Raw genomic sequence first — 17,903 nt, 5'->3', positions numbered from 1 at the left:
TTCCACATAAACATTTATTCTCTGCCACATGACATTGGAGGGCTCTGTATTTTCAGTGAATATCTTGAGATAAATCACATTTTATATGTTTTATGTGGATCCTTAATGCAGTTAACTGTTGAAGCATAAGGGCAGGTCTGTTTATGTCTTTTACACTGCTCTTCACATGTTGAACCAGTAGAGGGCAGGGCATGCTAATATTTCTATCACATGCTAATATTTCCATTTCCTTCACATGCTAACCTTTTTGTCATATAAACCAGTTTTCAATTGTATTTATACTTTTTTCTATTTATTGATAAGGACCATATTGGTAATTATGACTGTTTCATTTTGATATTTGTTAAGAAATTAAGTAAGATAACGTGTTACAGGCTTGAGAAAGAAGGATTAGTTATATATGGGCAGAATTTGTAAAACCCTTAACTACCAAATAAAACTGGGCTAAATGGTTAAAATTAAACTCACAATATCAATAGGAATTCCCCCTCAGGTGTTATACAGTATATCAAAATATGGAAAATGTACATAGTCACAACTAATCAAGTTGATGTTCTGTGCAATAAAGTGTGTGTCTGACACCAGACAAAGCCATCATGTTAAACATAACATAGCATTACTTTATTTTTCCCCTTTTATTTTTAAAAATATTTTGAAATAATTGATTTGTACAAGAAAATTGTAATACACTACACTGAATATCAAATAAATCATTGTATTGAATTATAATTTGCCCTTTTACCATCCAAGATAACAGCAAAGCAGACAGCCAAAGAAAAGTAATAAATCCAGCATAATCGACACAAAAACTACAAGAATCTACAAAGACTTGTCTTGCGAAGTATTGCAAGTCTAGAGGTGAAAACACACACGTCACTGCACCACGCAAAAGTAAACTTTAAACACAATGTTGTTTATTGACCATGTAATAAAAACCCTATCAGCCATCAAGGACGCACAAAAACATTATTTGCATGTTTTTTTGCTACAAATAATTTATGAAATTACAACACTGTATCTTACAGTCTGTGATATTAGACCAAGAGCCTCTGTAGCTTCAAGCCAAGCAAACACTTTGTTGGTGTTTAATAATACTACTATTGTAAGTTGAGCTTGAGCATCAGTATGACAGAGAATATTAATTACTTGTTCGTCTCTGTGAATCTAGATATATGACAAACCCCACCAGCAAGATGATAAACAGCTGACTTTCAAAACATTGACAGTGAGCTTTGTCTGATATGAAAGGCACTTTAATAGTTTAATTACAATTTTTGTGTAAGGAAATGGCTAATGAAAAGGACCAAGGACCTTACTGAACTCCAAAAAGAGCCAGATGTTTGTTTCTCAGGAGCAAGCAGGACAAACTGCTGATCAAACATGAATGAATAATGGTCCATGTTGGTTTATTTCTGTTGGACACGTTGCTTTATGTGACAGCAGTACAATAAATGGGTATGGTACTGTACTGTATATCAGGACTGGTGTATGCTTACTTCCCTCTAGTGGGCAGTAGCTACAACTTCTTTTTCATGTCAGTGCTAACATAGGAGACACTCTCTGATCACTCTTCACACACACCAGAGTACAAAAAAGAGATTATGAATGGGCAGAATATATCTCTCCTGAAAGCTGCTGTGTGTTTTCTCTCCACTACCTAATTTACTTCAAAAAATGATCTTAAGCTAAATCTAAACTGAATAATAGGTCTTTAACAAGAGATTGATTTAAACAACTCTTGTAAAATGACATGAAATACACAATTGTTCAGCAAACTAATCGTCATGAAGCTGAAAATTTAATCAAACTAAAACCATGATGTATTGTGTTATAGTAAGTAAAACTGATTTGAAAAATGTGAAATAAAATAGACTTCATGCACAGTAATGTGGTCATCTAATTACCTCTGCAAAGAAAAAAGTTCTCAGATTTGGATATGGCAAAGGGGGCTGAGAGAGGTGAAGTGGAGCAGGCAACAGCGCAGAGCAAGGGGCTTAAGGCAAGGCAGAGCAAACAGATACACGATCCAAACTGGCAAACAGCAGAACAGCTGATGAGGACCAGCCTGATATGGCAGGCAGGTATACTGGTAGCTGGAACAGGATTAGACTGGAATAGACTTTTGACTAGTACTGTAATTGCATTGATCAGTTGAATTCCAGCTGTGGACTTTTGACGTATGTCAAAGTCCTAACTCTCCCCATGTTTTCTTTCTATTGCCTCTGCCACAGGGATCTGTCAGACAGATACAAAAAACAACAAAAAGTAATGTTGTCACTTGAAGAAATAGTGTCAGAAATTAAAAAAGGAGACCATCAGTAAGATACCTGTCTAGTGTTAGAACATACAGTCAAACACCTCATGAACACCTGACTGGAACATTCACTTCAGTGATGAGAGTCAGATGAGGATATGATGAGGAGCAGAAAGTATCATCAGAAAAGGACCCAAAACATAGTATTACATTAAAAACATCTCAAGTGTGTATTAAATAGATAGATAGATAGATAGATAGATAGATAGATAGATAGATAGATACTTTATAGATCCTTCACAGGCAATTCCTTGGTGTGGAAGTATCCACACTTAAGATAACCACACCTAACATCACATAGAAACACATCTCTGACTATCCAATGGAAAAAACTAAAAAAGCTAAAATAAAAGCATCCCAAAAGTTGAACTAATAAAACGAATATTTATATATGTAATAAATAATAAAATACTCGGTGTACAAAAAGTGCAAGTAAAGTGCACTTTCTTCATCATAGAAAGAGTTGTTGCTATCCCTTACAGTGGTGCTGATCTACTAGTCCACACTCCAGTCCAGTAGATGGTGCTAATGGCACATTTAAACTGACCACAGATCAGAAGAAGAGGAAGGCGCGTGGTTTGCAAGGTGCGAAGCTCTCGCGAGATTTCCATGCTAATTTTATTTTATCTTATCTTAACCTACCTACTTCTACCATTAACATTAACCCTACACCTAACCTTAAGCCTAACCAAAGCGCACTTCAAGAGTTCGTCCCCCCCCCAGCCCATCCTATCTATTAGGCTATTTACCGGTTGGTGTTATTTATTTTCCTAGGATGGCGAAGTCATGACCCGCCCTACTCTGATTCTGATTGGTTTACCGTGATGTTCTCACCCTAATCCTAACCAATCCCATTCCTCATCCCTGATCCTAACCAACCCAATGATTATTAGAAGCACAGTAGGGCGGGCCGTGACTTCGCCATCCTTTTTGGCCAAATTGCATTGCTGGTCACGTGAATAGTCAGAGGAAAAGGGAGGGGGGACAAACATGGCAGACGAGTCAGGGGAAGTAGAAGTAAACACAGCTGTTGAGGATGGCGAAGAAAAGCAACAGCAAGATGAGCCCGAAGTATCTGGAGCCGAAACACACGGAGAGGCTGGCGACAGCGACGGACAGGGTCGGACCGAGAAGCCGGCTCCGGAGACGGCGGTAGAGAACAGCTGGTCGGCTCCCATCCTGTCCCTGGCTCGGAAGGCCACGGAGACGATTAGCAGCGGGGTGAGCTACGCTGCTGCCCCGAGAAACCCCGCACCGACACCCGCTGCGAGTTGCCCGACAGAGGGGGATCCTGGGAATGAGCTCAATAACACTTCTAAAAAGCTTCCAGGTAGGCTGTGACTATTACAAGACATTTGACACTCAAACTAACTCCCTCAATTCAAGTCATCACACTGCACCAAGAGTCCCTGTCACTACTTCCTCATGGGCTTCAGCTGTCAGCACACATGACTCCATGAGCAAAATTGGGATTTCACAGGTTAATGACTGTGCAAACGCTGTTATGTGTGCTGTGTTTTCTTCATTGAGCTTGCACTGCCATACTGATCTCATGCCAATGTTTTCTTCCCTGCATCGCATCCTGTACAGTGCTGCCCCCTAAAGACCCAATGGCAATAGAAAGATCCAACCTCCTCAGCATGATGAAGCTGAGCATCAAGGTATTAATCCAGTCCTCACTGAGTCTGGGCAGGACGCTGGACTCGGAGTACCCTCCCCTGCAGCAGTTCTTTGTTGTTTTGGAACATTGCCTCAAACATGGATTGAAAGGTGAGACGGTTCATGAAGCTGACCTCTTTCCATTTACTTATATCAAATGGCCTGTAGTTTAACATTCATGTCTTTTCAGCCAAGAAGACCTTCATCGGTCAGAACAAGTCCATTTGGGGACCTTTGGAGCTGGTTGAAAAGTTGTGTCCGGAGTCTGTTAATATTGCCACAAGTGCTAGAGACCTGCCCGGCATTAAGTATGCTATTGCCAACCATTTTACTGTAAACTTGCAATTTAAGGTGCATTTGAAACATATTGGTGGCTTAATTTAGTTCTATTTCCTCTCAGGACCGGTGTGGGGAGAGGACGGGCTTGGCTACATTTAGCACTCATGCAAAAGAAAGTTGCCGACTACATGAAAGCCCTGCTGGACCGAAAAGATCTCCTGAGGTTGGTTACGGTGATCTTAACATCTGGCATGTTCTCATCTTTTGTCCACTCCACACGCTACTTCCAATGACCCCTGTGTCTATCTCATCCTAGTGAGTTTTATGACTCTGGAGCTTTGATGATGGAGGAAGAGGGGGCAGTGATTGGGGGACTGCTTGTGGGTCTCAACGTAATTGACGCTAACCTCTGTATTAAAGGGGAGGATCTTGATTCTCAGGTGAGTGCTGATGAGGCTCTGAATCTTAGCCGTCACATCTCCGCTTCTTTTTGAAGAATAAAGTTGCTCAGGATATACAGTCATCAGTTTTTCTTTCCAATTAGGTGGGGGTCATCGACTTCTCCCTTTACCTGAAAGACCCTGCTAACAGTGAGGCTGCAAAGGAGTGAGTGCCTGCTTTAAACTACCTTTTCTTTTATTCTGTCCTTCTTGTGGTTTCAATGGCATGACTGTAATTAAATACACACTCACATTGCAGACTGTTTTCATCCCCTCACACTCTTTTGTTTTTTTTCAGTGATAACAAGTTGACAGCCATCTTAGACCAGAAGCATTACATTGAAGAGTTAAATCGTCACCTTAGTGGCACCGTCACTGACCTTCAGGCTAAGATGGACTCTATAGAGAAGACAAACAGCAAACTTGTAGAGGAGGTCAGATGGAGTCTGTGTGGTGTGTGTGTGTGTGTGTGTGTGTGTGTGTGTGTGTTTGGATTGCACCAATCAAACTAAAAAAAAGGCATTCCTCTCTAATGTCAACATAGCATCTGTGCGCAATGGGTGTATTTCACGTGACTGACGAATAGCTTTTTTTTTTTTTACAGCTGACGGCAGCAACTGACAGAATCAACTCTTTGCGAGAAGAACAGGAACAGCTGAGAAAGGAGAATGAGACAATCTTGCAGTCCAGCCAGAAAAAGGAAGAGGTCAAAATGCATCTGAAACCAAATTCAGCTTAACTCCTCCCAAATCTGAAAAAAATATACAGATCATATATGGTGTGTTTGCATTTCCAGGCAGCACTTCAAGACAGCCAGGTGGAGCTGGAGACGTACAAACAAACTCGACAGGGCCTGGATGAGATGTACAATGTGGTGTGGACACAGTACAAAGAGGAAAAGCGCATTCGCCAGGTCAGGTATCGACAGGCTACAGCACTAGAATATGATCATATACTTGATTAAAGGGGCACTCTACAGATATTACACATGAAGCTCAGGTCCAACTACTCAGCTTGTGAAAACATCTGTATAGTGTGTTCTGTGGCTTTTAAAGGTAGCGCTACAAAGTTTGAAACCATGACCCTCATGATGTCATCAGGGGTATCTCAGCTTCAGCTCGAGACCTAAAATGTTACACGGAAAGTATGTGTTTTTCAGTTTGACTTTGATAATGTGTGATATTTAATTATGAGTCAACTGAAGGTATTTACTAGTAATAAATTACTCAAAGTGAGAAACACCAAATGACATCTATCATACAATACCAGTATTTAAAGGCAGGTCTAAATAGAAGTAAATACCACAAGAATAATATAACAAGAAATGAATTTACAGCATTCGTAGGAAACCTTTGTGAAAATGTATGAATTCACATCTGTGGGCCTGCACATTATAACGTTGATCTGAAAAGAAAGTGTCAGAATGTATTATAACAACAAAAATGAGTTGATGGTAGTAAAGACAGTAGAGACACTTTACTTTCTTTAGTTTAAATAAATATTGAACTGTCAGGAAGTTACGTCTATGTACTCCATTATTAATAAATAATACAAACAGAGGCCAATAGTGGGAGAAGTATGTGCTGATCAGTCATTTGAGCAATAGTTGTTTTGTACATAGTAACATGGGCCCATGTGAGGGTCTCTCTATGACAAGGACAGTCCATATTGAGATCAGCTATCAGACTACAGCACTGCCTCTGACTCATGCCTTTTGTATATGTGCAATGCATGATGTTAGGAACTGGAGCGTGAGTTGGAGCTGCAGGTGGGGCTGAAGCAGGAGATGGAGGTTGCCATGAAGCTGCTGGAGAAGGACTCACACGAGAAACAAGACACACTGGCAGCCCTGCGACTCCAGCTAGACCAAGTCAAGACACTTAACCTTCAGATGTTCCACAAAGCACAGGTAGACAGGCACAAAAACACTCTCCAGTTCTCTTTCTTGCTCACTGAGGCAGAACACGCAGTTAAACAATCTGTGTGACTCTTTAGGACTCTGAACGAGAAGCAGAGAAGAAGGTGGCAGAGGCTGTGCAGCTTGAGCAGAAGATGGATGAAATGGAGAAGATCATGAACGAACTAGAACAGAGGTATGTGTTTCTGTTAAGTTATGTGCATTTCTAAAATGATGTTTAATGATAAACTAATTATTCTATATGTTTTTGGTCTTATTTTGTGTGTTACAGACTACAGAACTCGGAGCAGGAGCGCAAAAAGAGTGATGAGTCAGACAAAGACATGAGGGTGGAGCTGGAGGGAAAAGTGGATGGTTTGCAAAAACAATTGACTGACCTGGACACACTAAGGTGAAGACATACATAGTTGGGAATAGTAGATAATGGGTATATTAAAAAGTAACAGAAATCCTCAGAATTATAATATAACAATACAAAGGTTCATGGTCAAAGAGGCAAAATTAAAGGAGCCATTCAGAGACAAGCCAGTCTAATTGGGTTCACTAAAGATTAGTCAAATTTTAAATTGACCATAATGAACCCAAATTACTTAATAAATCACTGTGGTTAAGAACCTTAAATTGTATGAAATGTTCTGTTTTGCCTATTTGTTAATTTTCTAATGTTATTTAAACATTCACTATATAATCTATAGCTAAAACCAGCAGAGGCCCTCAGTCAGTCTGCTGAAGTACGCGTCATTTGTGGTAGTCAACTAAATGGGATAAAGGTTTCATTTTAGATTAAAAAAAAAAAACCTACAAATAAACAAACTGATAACTAAATAGTAGTAATGACATTTTTGCTGTCACTAAGTATTGGATCCTGTTGTCCCAAGTCTGACTGCATCTGAAAAAATACATACTTCTGTTTATTACTACAAAAGTATGATTGTACACATTGAGTATGTAGTGCCTCATGTGATTTTGGATACAGCAACTATGTCTGATTGTTAGTAAGAATTCTTATTTAGATTTATTTTAAAACATGCAGTCAGTAAGTCCTCTTCTCTGTGCTCAGACTGGGTTTGGAGAACGATCTGCGTACTGAGAGGGAGCAGAGACAAGGACTGCAGAAAGCTCTGCAGAGGGAGCAGGACAACAGTATTGAACTCCGCACACAGCTGCAACAACTGCAGGGCCTGCACACGGTCAGTGTCACACTCACACAACAGTTAGGAAGTGGAGTCGTCGTTCAAAATGAGGATTAACTGCAGCAACGTTTATGTGTTGCATTTGATTTGATTTGTGGAAATAAAGAATATATCAATAACTAGCAGACACAGTCACCAAATAACTTTCATGAAAGAGTTGTTAAGAGTTCTTATAGTGGTTTGGGTACTCTAATTCTGGGGTCTCACAATTGTTTTAAAATCAGTTTCATTATTTGCAGCAGTTAGCATACATAGCTGTAATGGTTCTTGTTGGAATGTTGTAGAAATAACACACAGTTTATGATGTGATTACAACAGTCCCATTGACCAAAAAACAAGCCAACTCCATCCTTTTGATTTTGACTTTGAATGATGGGTTTATTTCTGTGCAATGGTGGTGCAGGAGCTGGAGGATCTGAAGCAGGAAAAGAAGCAGCTGCAGCAGAAGTGTGAGCAGCAGGAACAGGCATTACAAGAGATGGGACTACATCTCAGCCAGTCAGTACTTTAAATCATGGGGTGTCATCTTATTTTTGTTGCTAGGCACTAGTCACTACCATTTCATAGAGATTTCACTGTTAATTTTTTATTTTTGTCAAAGGTCTAAACTCAAGATGGAGGACTTCAAGGAGGTCAATAAAGCCCTAAAGGTAAAAAAATCTAAAAATTCAGGGTGGTGTAATTATGTAATTGAGAATCGTGAGTAGGTTTTATGTTGTATGTCCGTCTCTTCCATCAGGGCCACGCCTGGTTGAAAGATGACGAGGCAACACAATGCAAGCAGTGCCAGAAGGAGTTCTCCATCGCACGCAGAAAGGTAGGCACCCTGTTTTAATTGCGTTTAGTACCATCTGCATCATCACAGTCATTTAATAATAGGTGTATGTTTGTGTTTTCAGCACCATTGTAGAAACTGCGGAGACATTTACTGCAACAATTGCTCCGGTAACGAGCTGGCCTTACCCTCCTATCCTCGACCAGTGCGGGTTTGTGACATGTGCCACTCCCTCCTGCTGCAGAGAAGCTCGTCCACCGTTTCCTGACACTTCTACAACGTTTCTACTAAAGCTTTCTAACACTGCACACGCTCATCCCATATGATTTTAACTTTAAATATATCATCAAATCTTAGGGAAATGTGATTTGGTGTTGCATTTCCAGTTACCTGAAATTCAGGAACATTAGCTAATATGCATTAAACAAGGAGCTTGATGGGATGAGATACTACAGTTATAATGCTGAATTTATGTTGTAGAGACTTGACTTTGAAATGATTTGAACTGTTTGTGATCAATATTTTATTGTGAATATGTGGAGCAGGGCTGGAAAAAACATCAGTTTGGTACTCACATACACTGACTATTTAAGTGTTGTTTTTCTAATTAAAATGTTGGATGTAGGTCAGTTGGTTTAACAGCTTTTGTTGAGGATCATTTGTGTTTAGGGAGAACATGTACTTCATTTTGATATTGTTCAACTTGTCATGTACCTGCTCTGTAACAGACTACTGGGCCCTGCTGGATTCATGCAAATTGTATAAAAGAATGTTAACAAATCAAACTATTTTAGAATGTACTATAACAATGAGATTTTGTGAATTGCGTTAACTGCTACGAAGCTGTTTTCTTAAATAATTTGGGCATGGTGACAAAGTTTTCTATCTAGACATTTGATAAATTAATAAAACCTGTTTTGCAAAGCTTGTTTCAATTAGATATTCCAGACTAGTTTATTCACTTTGTGCACAGGAAATACAAATAGCACTTGAAGCAGTAGAAACCTTCATGTCAGCAGTTTTGAAATTCAGTTGCCCTTGACATAGCCCTCATCAAGAAAAACTGCCTCATCAACAGTCATACCTTAACAAAACATGCTCTGAATATGTGAAGTCTCAAATTCAGATTAACATTTGAACTGGAAAGTAAAGGCTGAACACTACATATAAAAAAAAGAAAAAAAAAAGTGAAACATGGTCAAAACAGAGGATACCAGACATTTGAGGATTTTCTTTGTTCATGCACTCAGACATTAGAACCAATGTAAAAGCCACCAGCACGGGATGAATTAACCTTAAGGAACAGCCAGGTGTTTGGGAGAAGAACACAAAACGGCACACTTTCCGGTAAATTTAAAGCACAGTTTGTGTGACGTGTCAAATCTGTGGAACGGGGAAGACAAACAGCGCTTCTCTTTGACACACTTGTGATACCAGATGATCTCACTTCTCTCTGAAGATCATCCACTTTAAAAAAAAATTACAAACCCTACCCCTCGGTATTTTCAAAACAACCTCACCTGACCCTACCCTATGTTTTACTAGGTGAGACTTACATTTCCAGTCCTTCCAGCAAAATGCTGAGTTAAAAAAACACATAAGGGAACACAAAAAAAATTAATCTACATTCCCCATCCCCCGCTCAGTCCATTCATAGAGCCTCTGCTGCCGCCTCCTCCACCGCTGCCGTAGTAACTGCTTCCCATTCCGCCCTGGTTACCTAACAAGAGAGAGAAAATACACACTATAGGACCGAGGAGTTCATCAAGAAGTCAGACACAGAAAAACACTGCATCTGTTCTTCAAACTAAAAACCTGCCTGTGCCCACTCACTAAAAGTGGGACTTACATTATACTGTAGATTCATGAAGAATCATGTAAAAGATTTGATTAAATTCATGAAAAGCTTTGGTTTGAGGGTCACATTTGGCTCTTGGGTCTCTATTTGCCTACCACTGCTTAAATGAATTAATCAAGTGCTTTAAGAGTAGGAAAGGTTGTAGTTAAGGGTGGATGCAGAAGAACACAAATACAACAGAGCTGACACTCACTATAGTCACTGTAGCCTCCCATATTTCCTTGGCTGCTGTATCCACCAGAATACCCTGAGCTCAGCTGGCCGCCGCTGTAGGACGACTGGTTCCCTGTAAAGAGGACAGATCACATCAGGTTTAAGAGATCATGAAAGCAACAGACTTACAAAAAATGTTATTTGATTATCTGATGCCCATTATTGTGAAATTACTACCTGCTTAAGCAAGTGTCCAAGCATCAACAACAGAAGCATATTATGTTTTTCATCCAAACTCACAAACTCTAGTACAGATACTCACCCATGCCACCCATCACATGGCTGCTGTAGGCGCCATTACTGCCACCTGCTGTTGAGTTTAAGAACAGCTCCACATAGCGGTGCTCTGAGGGGCAGAGAGAGAGAGAGAGACCATGAGCACCTATATATGCAGCTGCAAGAGGGTGGGAGCTGTAAAGTCAAACTCAAGTCAAACTCACGCATGTTGGCTTTGTCTTTGGACATGGCTGCCACAGCATCCTCATGTGTTGCAAACTCTACATCTGCCTCCCCGGTCACCCTGCCGTCCGGGCCAATCTCGATATGGACCCGCACGGGATTCAACGGCGAGAAGAACTACAAAATACAAAAGGACTAATGAAGCAAATCACTTTTACGCATATTCAGCTAATGAAGACAGTCAAAGCTGCATCTCTGTCTTACATTGTAGATGTCTGTCTCTGTGGCTCTGTATGGCAGCCCCCTCATGTGGACACAGTGGCCTGTTGTGCTCTGGAAGGAAGACCCACCGTCGCCATACCGTCCATCCGATACACCTGAATATACATTATCAAGATTAGCTTGAGGTCTTACGGGGGAATGAACATTGTAATCTTATTAATGTTTTTGTGCAGTGTTAGCAATGAAGGGACAAGGATGAGTGATTATTCTAAACAGCACCCGTTAATATCCCCAAATCTGATTTCACTTCTTCAGTCCACTTGACACCCACCTCCTCCATAGCCTCCGCGACGCATTCTGTCATAGGATCCCCCTCGCCCCATCATGTTGTAGCCGCGACCACCAGACGGCCGGTCATAGGGGCCAGGTCTCTGCATGCCCATAGGCTTCCGCTGGGGCTCGTAGTGGGTCCGCACCTCAGCACGGCTACTCTTGAAGATCTCAATGTACCTAAGAGCATAGAGATACCACAGTGAGGGCATGGGGAATGTATCAGGCAAGGCTGCATTTGCTCAATACTGATGAAACTGGGCTATGCAGATGCTGTCATGGTGTAGTCCATACGTAGCAATATCTTTGAAAACGTTATGCTAGTTATTAATAGATTTAAAGAACTTATTAACTGAGTTGCAAAAAGGAAGTTGTCCAAATTTATAAGGGCCTTAATTATCTTTACACTTTTCTTATGGTTACCTGGAGTGATTTACAGATCTGATTCAATATATTGTGATAGAGCGTCCTGTGTCCTTGCCATGACAGCCATTGTCCTGGTTTTAGAGGGACAGAGAGGGCTCCAGCCCTTCCCACTTTAAGCATTACCTGTGACAGTGGGCTCCAGATCCTTGTGTACAGTGGCCCTCTGATTTTACCACCAGGGATACTCCTTACCATTTATCAACCTGGACTGATGTTTAGTGCTGAGACACCATTGGTTGTCAAAATTAATGCATGTGATCTAATTCAGGATGTCTAGTATTTTGAATGGTGCCCAAGCACTAATCTTCCCACTGAACATTGTGAATGTGTGGCATACTTGGATCTAATATGGCAGTTAGTGTATGTTTGTGGTAAATATTACAAATATGCGTAAAATTAGCCAAGATCATTGCAGTGTCAGTTTTGTATTTGGTTCACATGTTGAGGGTGCACACCATAAGAAAAGCAACTTATCCAGCCAACCAACCAACCATCCCCACCTGTGCCCTATTCTTTCCTTGTGTTTCTTTAGAGCCTTTTCAGCTATATCCTGTGAAGCAAACTGCACGAAGGCCTCCCCCGTACTCCTCCCCTGGATGTCCACCGGCAATGTTATCCCATTTGGCACGATTTCCAACCCTTCAACCCAAGGACAGATAACCCCAGCAGGGGACATATTAAATCACATGCCCAATCACAGAGAGAGAACTTTCTCTAAAGAGAGATAGAAAACTTATGGAAAACTCTATACATCATCACACATACCAGTTCAGTTTTTAACCAGTGACTGGCAATTTAAACGACTTTCATTACTGTGTTTTGGGGATAAAATAGAAATGAGAGGATAGAGGAAGAATATGAAGAAGGGCACTGTGTGGGACATCAGGCTAGTATTGGTGTGTTGATGAAGAGAGAACAAGATCCTGGTGGGTGACATGAGTTAAAATTACTGTTTGCCCATTAGGTACTAATCTAACATTTGGCATATACACTGAAGAAAATGTTTATAAAGACAAGGGTGTCAGGAAACAGGGGAAAAAGAAACAATGGGACTAGGGCAAGAGACTGTCCAATCAGTGATGAGTGAGATCCATTCCACCATTAGTACATTACCATTAGGCATGACAACTTAAAAAAAATGTAACCAAGCGGTTTCACAACATTGGACCCAATTAAAGAAAAAGAGTGATGAATATGGGCTAAAGATGGATATGATGGGCAAAGATGGGAAAGGGTGTTCGAATAACAGATTCCTGCCCTTGAACAAAACAAAAGACTTCAAATCATTTCTTCATTGAACTTTTAACTGGCTTCCATTTCCAGAGTCATTTCCTTACCGTCACTGATACAAAAAACAAATGCATTTTACAATTCAAATGTCACATATAATAAATTATAATTATTTTCCAATGTCAGGATGTCTCTGTAAAGCAGATGTAGTAATTGGTCAGTGTCCGTAAGAGAAAGGAAACAAGAAAAGGAAGATTCAAATTTTTTTAAGTCACAATTACAGCTAGTTTACCATTGAGGAAGACAACTTCTTACCTGAGAAAAACTGTACAATCTCCTCCTTGCTGCAGCCAAAGGGAAGACCTCGGAGCCGGACGAGCCCATCTCCTGCTGTCTCTGGACAGTTTGGACCAGTGTGCTTCATGACCCAGTCCATCTCGACGTTGTTGGATTTGAACACTGTGTCACAGCACACAGAACATTAGTTATGACAGCCTTAAACAGACAAAATTTCAGGGCTAATTACAAAACGGAGTTAGGATCTGATTATCTAATCTGTCAATAGTTATACACACCCTCTACATATCTGTGACCCATAGTTTCTCTGTCCTTCTTCACTGCAATCTTAAGATCGTCCTCCGTCTCCATCTCGACGAATGCCTCTCCACTGGGACGCCCCTCTCTTGTGTAGGTGAAGTGGATGCCGCCTCCATTGGTCACAATTTTGCAATCTGCATTTGAAAAATATCATTTTAAATGCAATCTGCATTTGAAAAATATCATTTTAAATTATGCCTGAATTTCATCAGTAGTTTTGCAATAATAAAAAAATATCTACCTGAGAAAAACCTCTGTACTTCATCCACAGAGCAGGACCACGGGAGACCCCTGATTCGTACAACATATCCCTCATCAGCCATGACTGGTCACAATTCTGTGAATAAAAAGTCACTGTATTATTCAGTTCTTACATATGCTAATAAACAGATAATACATCTAACTCAAAACAGCAGTAGAGGTGTACAATATGGTTACAGTAGATCATGCTGGGTGCGCAGTTATTATCACAATGATTTACTAAAGGACCACATGAGAATGTGTGCTTATGGTTATCAAACTCAATCTGCATCTGACAAAAGAGTTCATCATATTAATGTTAATAGTTCATTCAATCAATTAATGCCAAAAGGCAATGTTAATCAGGGATTTTAAAAGGATAAGAAAGTATGAACCCAAAAGAAAGAGTGCATCCTAACTAACACTAAGCGCAAGCACCTTTATTCGCTTGGTCTAAAACACCACTTTCTTTTTTTTCTCCCTCTATCAATACATTCAAACACACAATCAATGTGCTACACCACCTGGTTTCTTTCTACAGATCAGATCAAGAATATGAAATTTCTACCAGGGGTCACACTCTTATTTGGGCTCAGGCTGCCGCATGAACGTAGTGTTAATTAATGTGAATGAGCTAGTTGGCAGTGCCATCTTGAGGCCATTTGTAACAGCCAGCTAGTCGATACCAAATCACAGATTTCAAATTGTATAACTTTACTCCACTACTCGGAATATCGTTATGTACTTATATAAGTTACAAAGAAATTATCGTGATCATCAGGTTTCCAGTCCGTCCTAACTTTACAGACAGGGGGACCCTCTTCACAAAAAGCGCCAACCGAGAGTCGTCCACTGTTACCTAACGCTAGCTAACGTTAGCGACACAATGTCCGCCTACTATCCTTCGACGGTATTTCGTGTATGAAAACATACTGGCGTTCGCTTAAGTTACACAATAAATCATTAATTGAAGCCACTGTTTAATTTACACAGCGAGCACGGCCTTCAGCACATTCACTACCGCACCCAGACACAAGAACAAAAGCGGCCCTCTCAGCCTGCGCCATGTTATTAGCGCTAACCGTTAGCTTCCAGGCTAGCACCAGCTAACAAACGGTGGTTTGAAATAATTACATTTACCTGCTGGTAGCTGGTATTGTGCTGTTAAATTAACATGTTAACCGCTGTGTTTTGGTAAGCAAAGTTAAAGGTTAGCAGCATTTATCAATTTACCTGATTCAATCGTGGATTCAATCGTGGATACAACACGCCGGAGTATGTATGACTAGACCTGCGTGATGCAGCTGAAACCTCGCACTGGGTTGCCAGAGCTGCTAAGCCCATCCCCCTTTTCAACGGCTACAAAGCGACGCACTCAAGTGTTGCCTCTGTGGGACGCTGCTTCACACTCGCGTTTTTCAACACGACTAAACATTTGAAGTACATTTGTAACCAACATCCGTATATCGATTTGTTTTGAATTGTAGCAAGACCCAAGAGTGTTATTTGTTTCTAAATCTGCTGTAGTATCTTAAAATTGATAGGGAAAAAGTGGGTTTTTATACACACCTGGCAACTATTGTCTGAATAAGCAAGCGCCCACGGTACGGTCTGCGTCCACGCCCAAAAACGATGACGTTGTCGCCCCAGGCCCTGGCTGGCCGATGCCGGGAGGCATCTCCTGGCCAACAAATCCAACTAAACCTGTTTACAGTGGTCATTTCAGTTCTTTAAGGTATACTGTACTTCACACACCTCCAAACGGACATCATGCTTATCAAACCCAACTCAAAAACATCTCAAAACATAGTGACGCTAGCCCATTTATGAAAACAACTCAGTTACAGGGTTCATAATAATGATGTGTAACCTGCAACAGAGGTTAATTTGGGTATACTGTTGAAACCAGACTAGACTGCAAGCCTTTGCTATTGGTGTTGATAGACAGGATAACTGTGACTGGGAAATCACCCAGAGATCTTGTTCCCTTCGAACCACTCTCAGGTGGTCTAACAGTAGGCTTAACCAATCCGATCAACAATCCAAGCTATTGATACAGGATAGGCCTAACTGTATTTATCCTTTCTTCAGCTGTTTAGTGGCAAAGTTCACTCAGTCCATGTATCTGATTGCTTGATAAATCACCTAAACTCATAATATATGATACATTCCCCTATATTGAATTACCAGAGAATATATAGTTTAAGATAGCACTGCCCAGGACATTTAAAACATCACAGTACTGCTTAATCTTTTAAAATAAATTAACAATTTCATATTATAAAGTCATCCTAAGTAGGTTTACCTTTACATAATTTGTTAAACTTTTTAATGAAGCAATTTTACTTCTAATGGTATATTTTATATGCAGTATGGGCACACCACATAAGCTTTAGTAAAGGATGAGTACATCTTCCAGTCCTGGTACATGTAATATAAATGGTAATGTGTAACATTCATGTTCCTTCTTAGCATCAGCTAGTTGCTACACCATACTGTAATTACTGTCTTCCCTTTTTTGTGTGTAAGGGCTCACAGAATTGGATTGCCAATTAATTAAAATGCCTTGCCTATTTCCTTAAAGCAAACTACACACCAAAATTTCTACAATCAGATCTAATCTGATCTAATGTTTTTGCACATACAATCGCAACCAAAAGGGGTTCCACATATACCTCGTTTGCCATTCTTCCTTAATACATAAGTAAAATAAATAGTAGTACGTAAAAAATAAAGGCATCCCCCAAACTTTGTTGAGTGATGCAGGTTTCACTAAGGACTCCTTAGATTTCTGGGTTTGTGGGTAGTTCCTCAGTCACTGGCAATTCTGCCAAGTTCATTCCATAGGGTACTGCAAAGTGTATAAAGCTCTGTGTTTTGAATATTAACTTGTTGGTTTTTGTGGTTGATGTGTGACTTTGCTTCTATTGTATCCTATCATTTAAATCAGTATGTCAGTGGGGTTGTTTTATTTTGCAGAAAAGCATCTAGCTGTATGATTACATTCTTCATGTCACCCTGTTTGTCCATGCTGTTCTATTCTGTACATTGAACATCAATTGTGTGTCTGTCTGTCTTGGGTGAGGGAAACCTCCTCTGTTGCACTCCTGATGTTTCTTCCATTTTTGTCCCGTTAAAGGTTGTTTTTTTTCTTCCCTTTTTGAATCGAGGATCTCAGGACAGTTGTATTTTTTATGTTGTATTGCTGTGCAGAATATGAACCCCCTTAGGCAAATGTGTGATTTGTGATATTAGGCTGTAAAAATAACATTGACTTGATTTGACTATTCACATGAAATAATTCTTTGTCAAATGCCAAGTATGATTATAATTGTTTATTTGTTGCTGTTTTCTCTTTCTCTGTTTTGCTTTGCATATTTCTTCTATTTCTGATCCCAGTTATTATGTTCACATAAACATTAAAGTTGCAGCATATTTGTGAGGTCCTATTTTATATTGAGGTTGATTATGCCATTTAAAATCACATTAAATGAGTAATGAAAATTTCCAGCAGTTCCGGTGCTCTCTCTCTCTCGCTGTAGTCACTGTATTTATGTGATTTCCCACTAAGAGTTCACATGAACTATCACAGCTACAGCTCCAGTGAAGTTGGCCTACCATGTCATGTCTTGACGTTCGTTCTACAGCCTCGTGATATTGGTAAACCTAACATGACGTTGCGGTCTCTTGTTTGACAAGCATTAATTTTAACCAATTGAAAACCGATATTTTTTCTGCTAAACCAATGGGATCTTCAGGATTCCCCCATAGAGGCGGTCTTTCTGAGAAACAGTGCGTATCGGGTTAGGT

General features: G+C 40.2%; 2 protein-coding genes across 5 annotated transcripts; one reads left to right on the top strand and one right to left on the bottom strand.

Moving 5' to 3' along the window:
- Positions 1 to 3,304: 3,304 nt before the first annotated feature.
- rufy1 (RUN and FYVE domain containing 1) lies at positions 3,305 to 9,502 on the top strand. The gene is made up of 17 exons (XM_053323370.1): positions 3,305 to 3,644; positions 3,905 to 4,084; positions 4,164 to 4,281; positions 4,374 to 4,475; positions 4,569 to 4,692; positions 4,797 to 4,858; positions 4,991 to 5,126; positions 5,297 to 5,398; positions 5,489 to 5,605; positions 6,434 to 6,601; positions 6,688 to 6,785; positions 6,882 to 7,001; positions 7,671 to 7,800; positions 8,207 to 8,301; positions 8,405 to 8,453; positions 8,543 to 8,620; positions 8,703 to 9,502. Exons 1-17 carry the CDS (start codon positions 3,305 to 3,307, stop codon positions 8,844 to 8,846), a joined length of 2,163 nt encoding a protein of 720 aa, XP_053179345.1. The 3' UTR covers positions 8,847 to 9,502.
- A 2-nt stretch (positions 9,503 to 9,504) lies between these two features.
- LOC128362579 (heterogeneous nuclear ribonucleoprotein H-like) lies at positions 9,505 to 15,418 on the bottom strand. 4 transcript variants are annotated; one of them, XM_053323371.1, is made up of 11 exons: positions 15,342 to 15,418; positions 14,095 to 14,193; positions 13,832 to 13,987; positions 13,572 to 13,715; positions 12,527 to 12,665; positions 11,602 to 11,780; positions 11,313 to 11,425; positions 11,090 to 11,225; positions 10,912 to 10,995; positions 10,630 to 10,722; positions 9,505 to 10,298 (listed from the first exon to the last, which is right to left on the bottom strand). In XM_053323371.1, the coding sequence occupies exons 2-11, from the start codon at positions 14,174 to 14,176 to the stop codon at positions 10,201 to 10,203; spliced, it is 1,224 nt and encodes a 407-aa protein (XP_053179346.1). In that variant the 5' UTR covers positions 14,177 to 14,193; positions 15,342 to 15,418; the 3' UTR covers positions 9,505 to 10,200. The 4 variants fall into 4 exon arrangements, with proteins under 4 accessions (XP_053179346.1, XP_053179349.1, XP_053179350.1 ...); XM_053323374.1 differs by having other exon boundaries at positions 14,095 to 14,178; positions 15,327 to 15,412; XM_053323375.1 differs by having other exon boundaries at positions 10,626 to 10,722; positions 15,342 to 15,389.
- Positions 15,419 to 17,903: the final 2,485 nt, after the last annotated feature.

The sequence above is a fragment of the Scomber japonicus genome, chromosome 8 (genome assembly GCF_027409825.1).
Source record: "Scomber japonicus isolate fScoJap1 chromosome 8, fScoJap1.pri, whole genome shotgun sequence".
Taxonomy (NCBI): Eukaryota; Metazoa; Chordata; class Actinopteri; order Scombriformes; family Scombridae; genus Scomber; species Scomber japonicus.
Note: the sequence above shows the minus strand (reverse complement) of the source record. Positions and strands in the feature narration are given on the sequence as shown.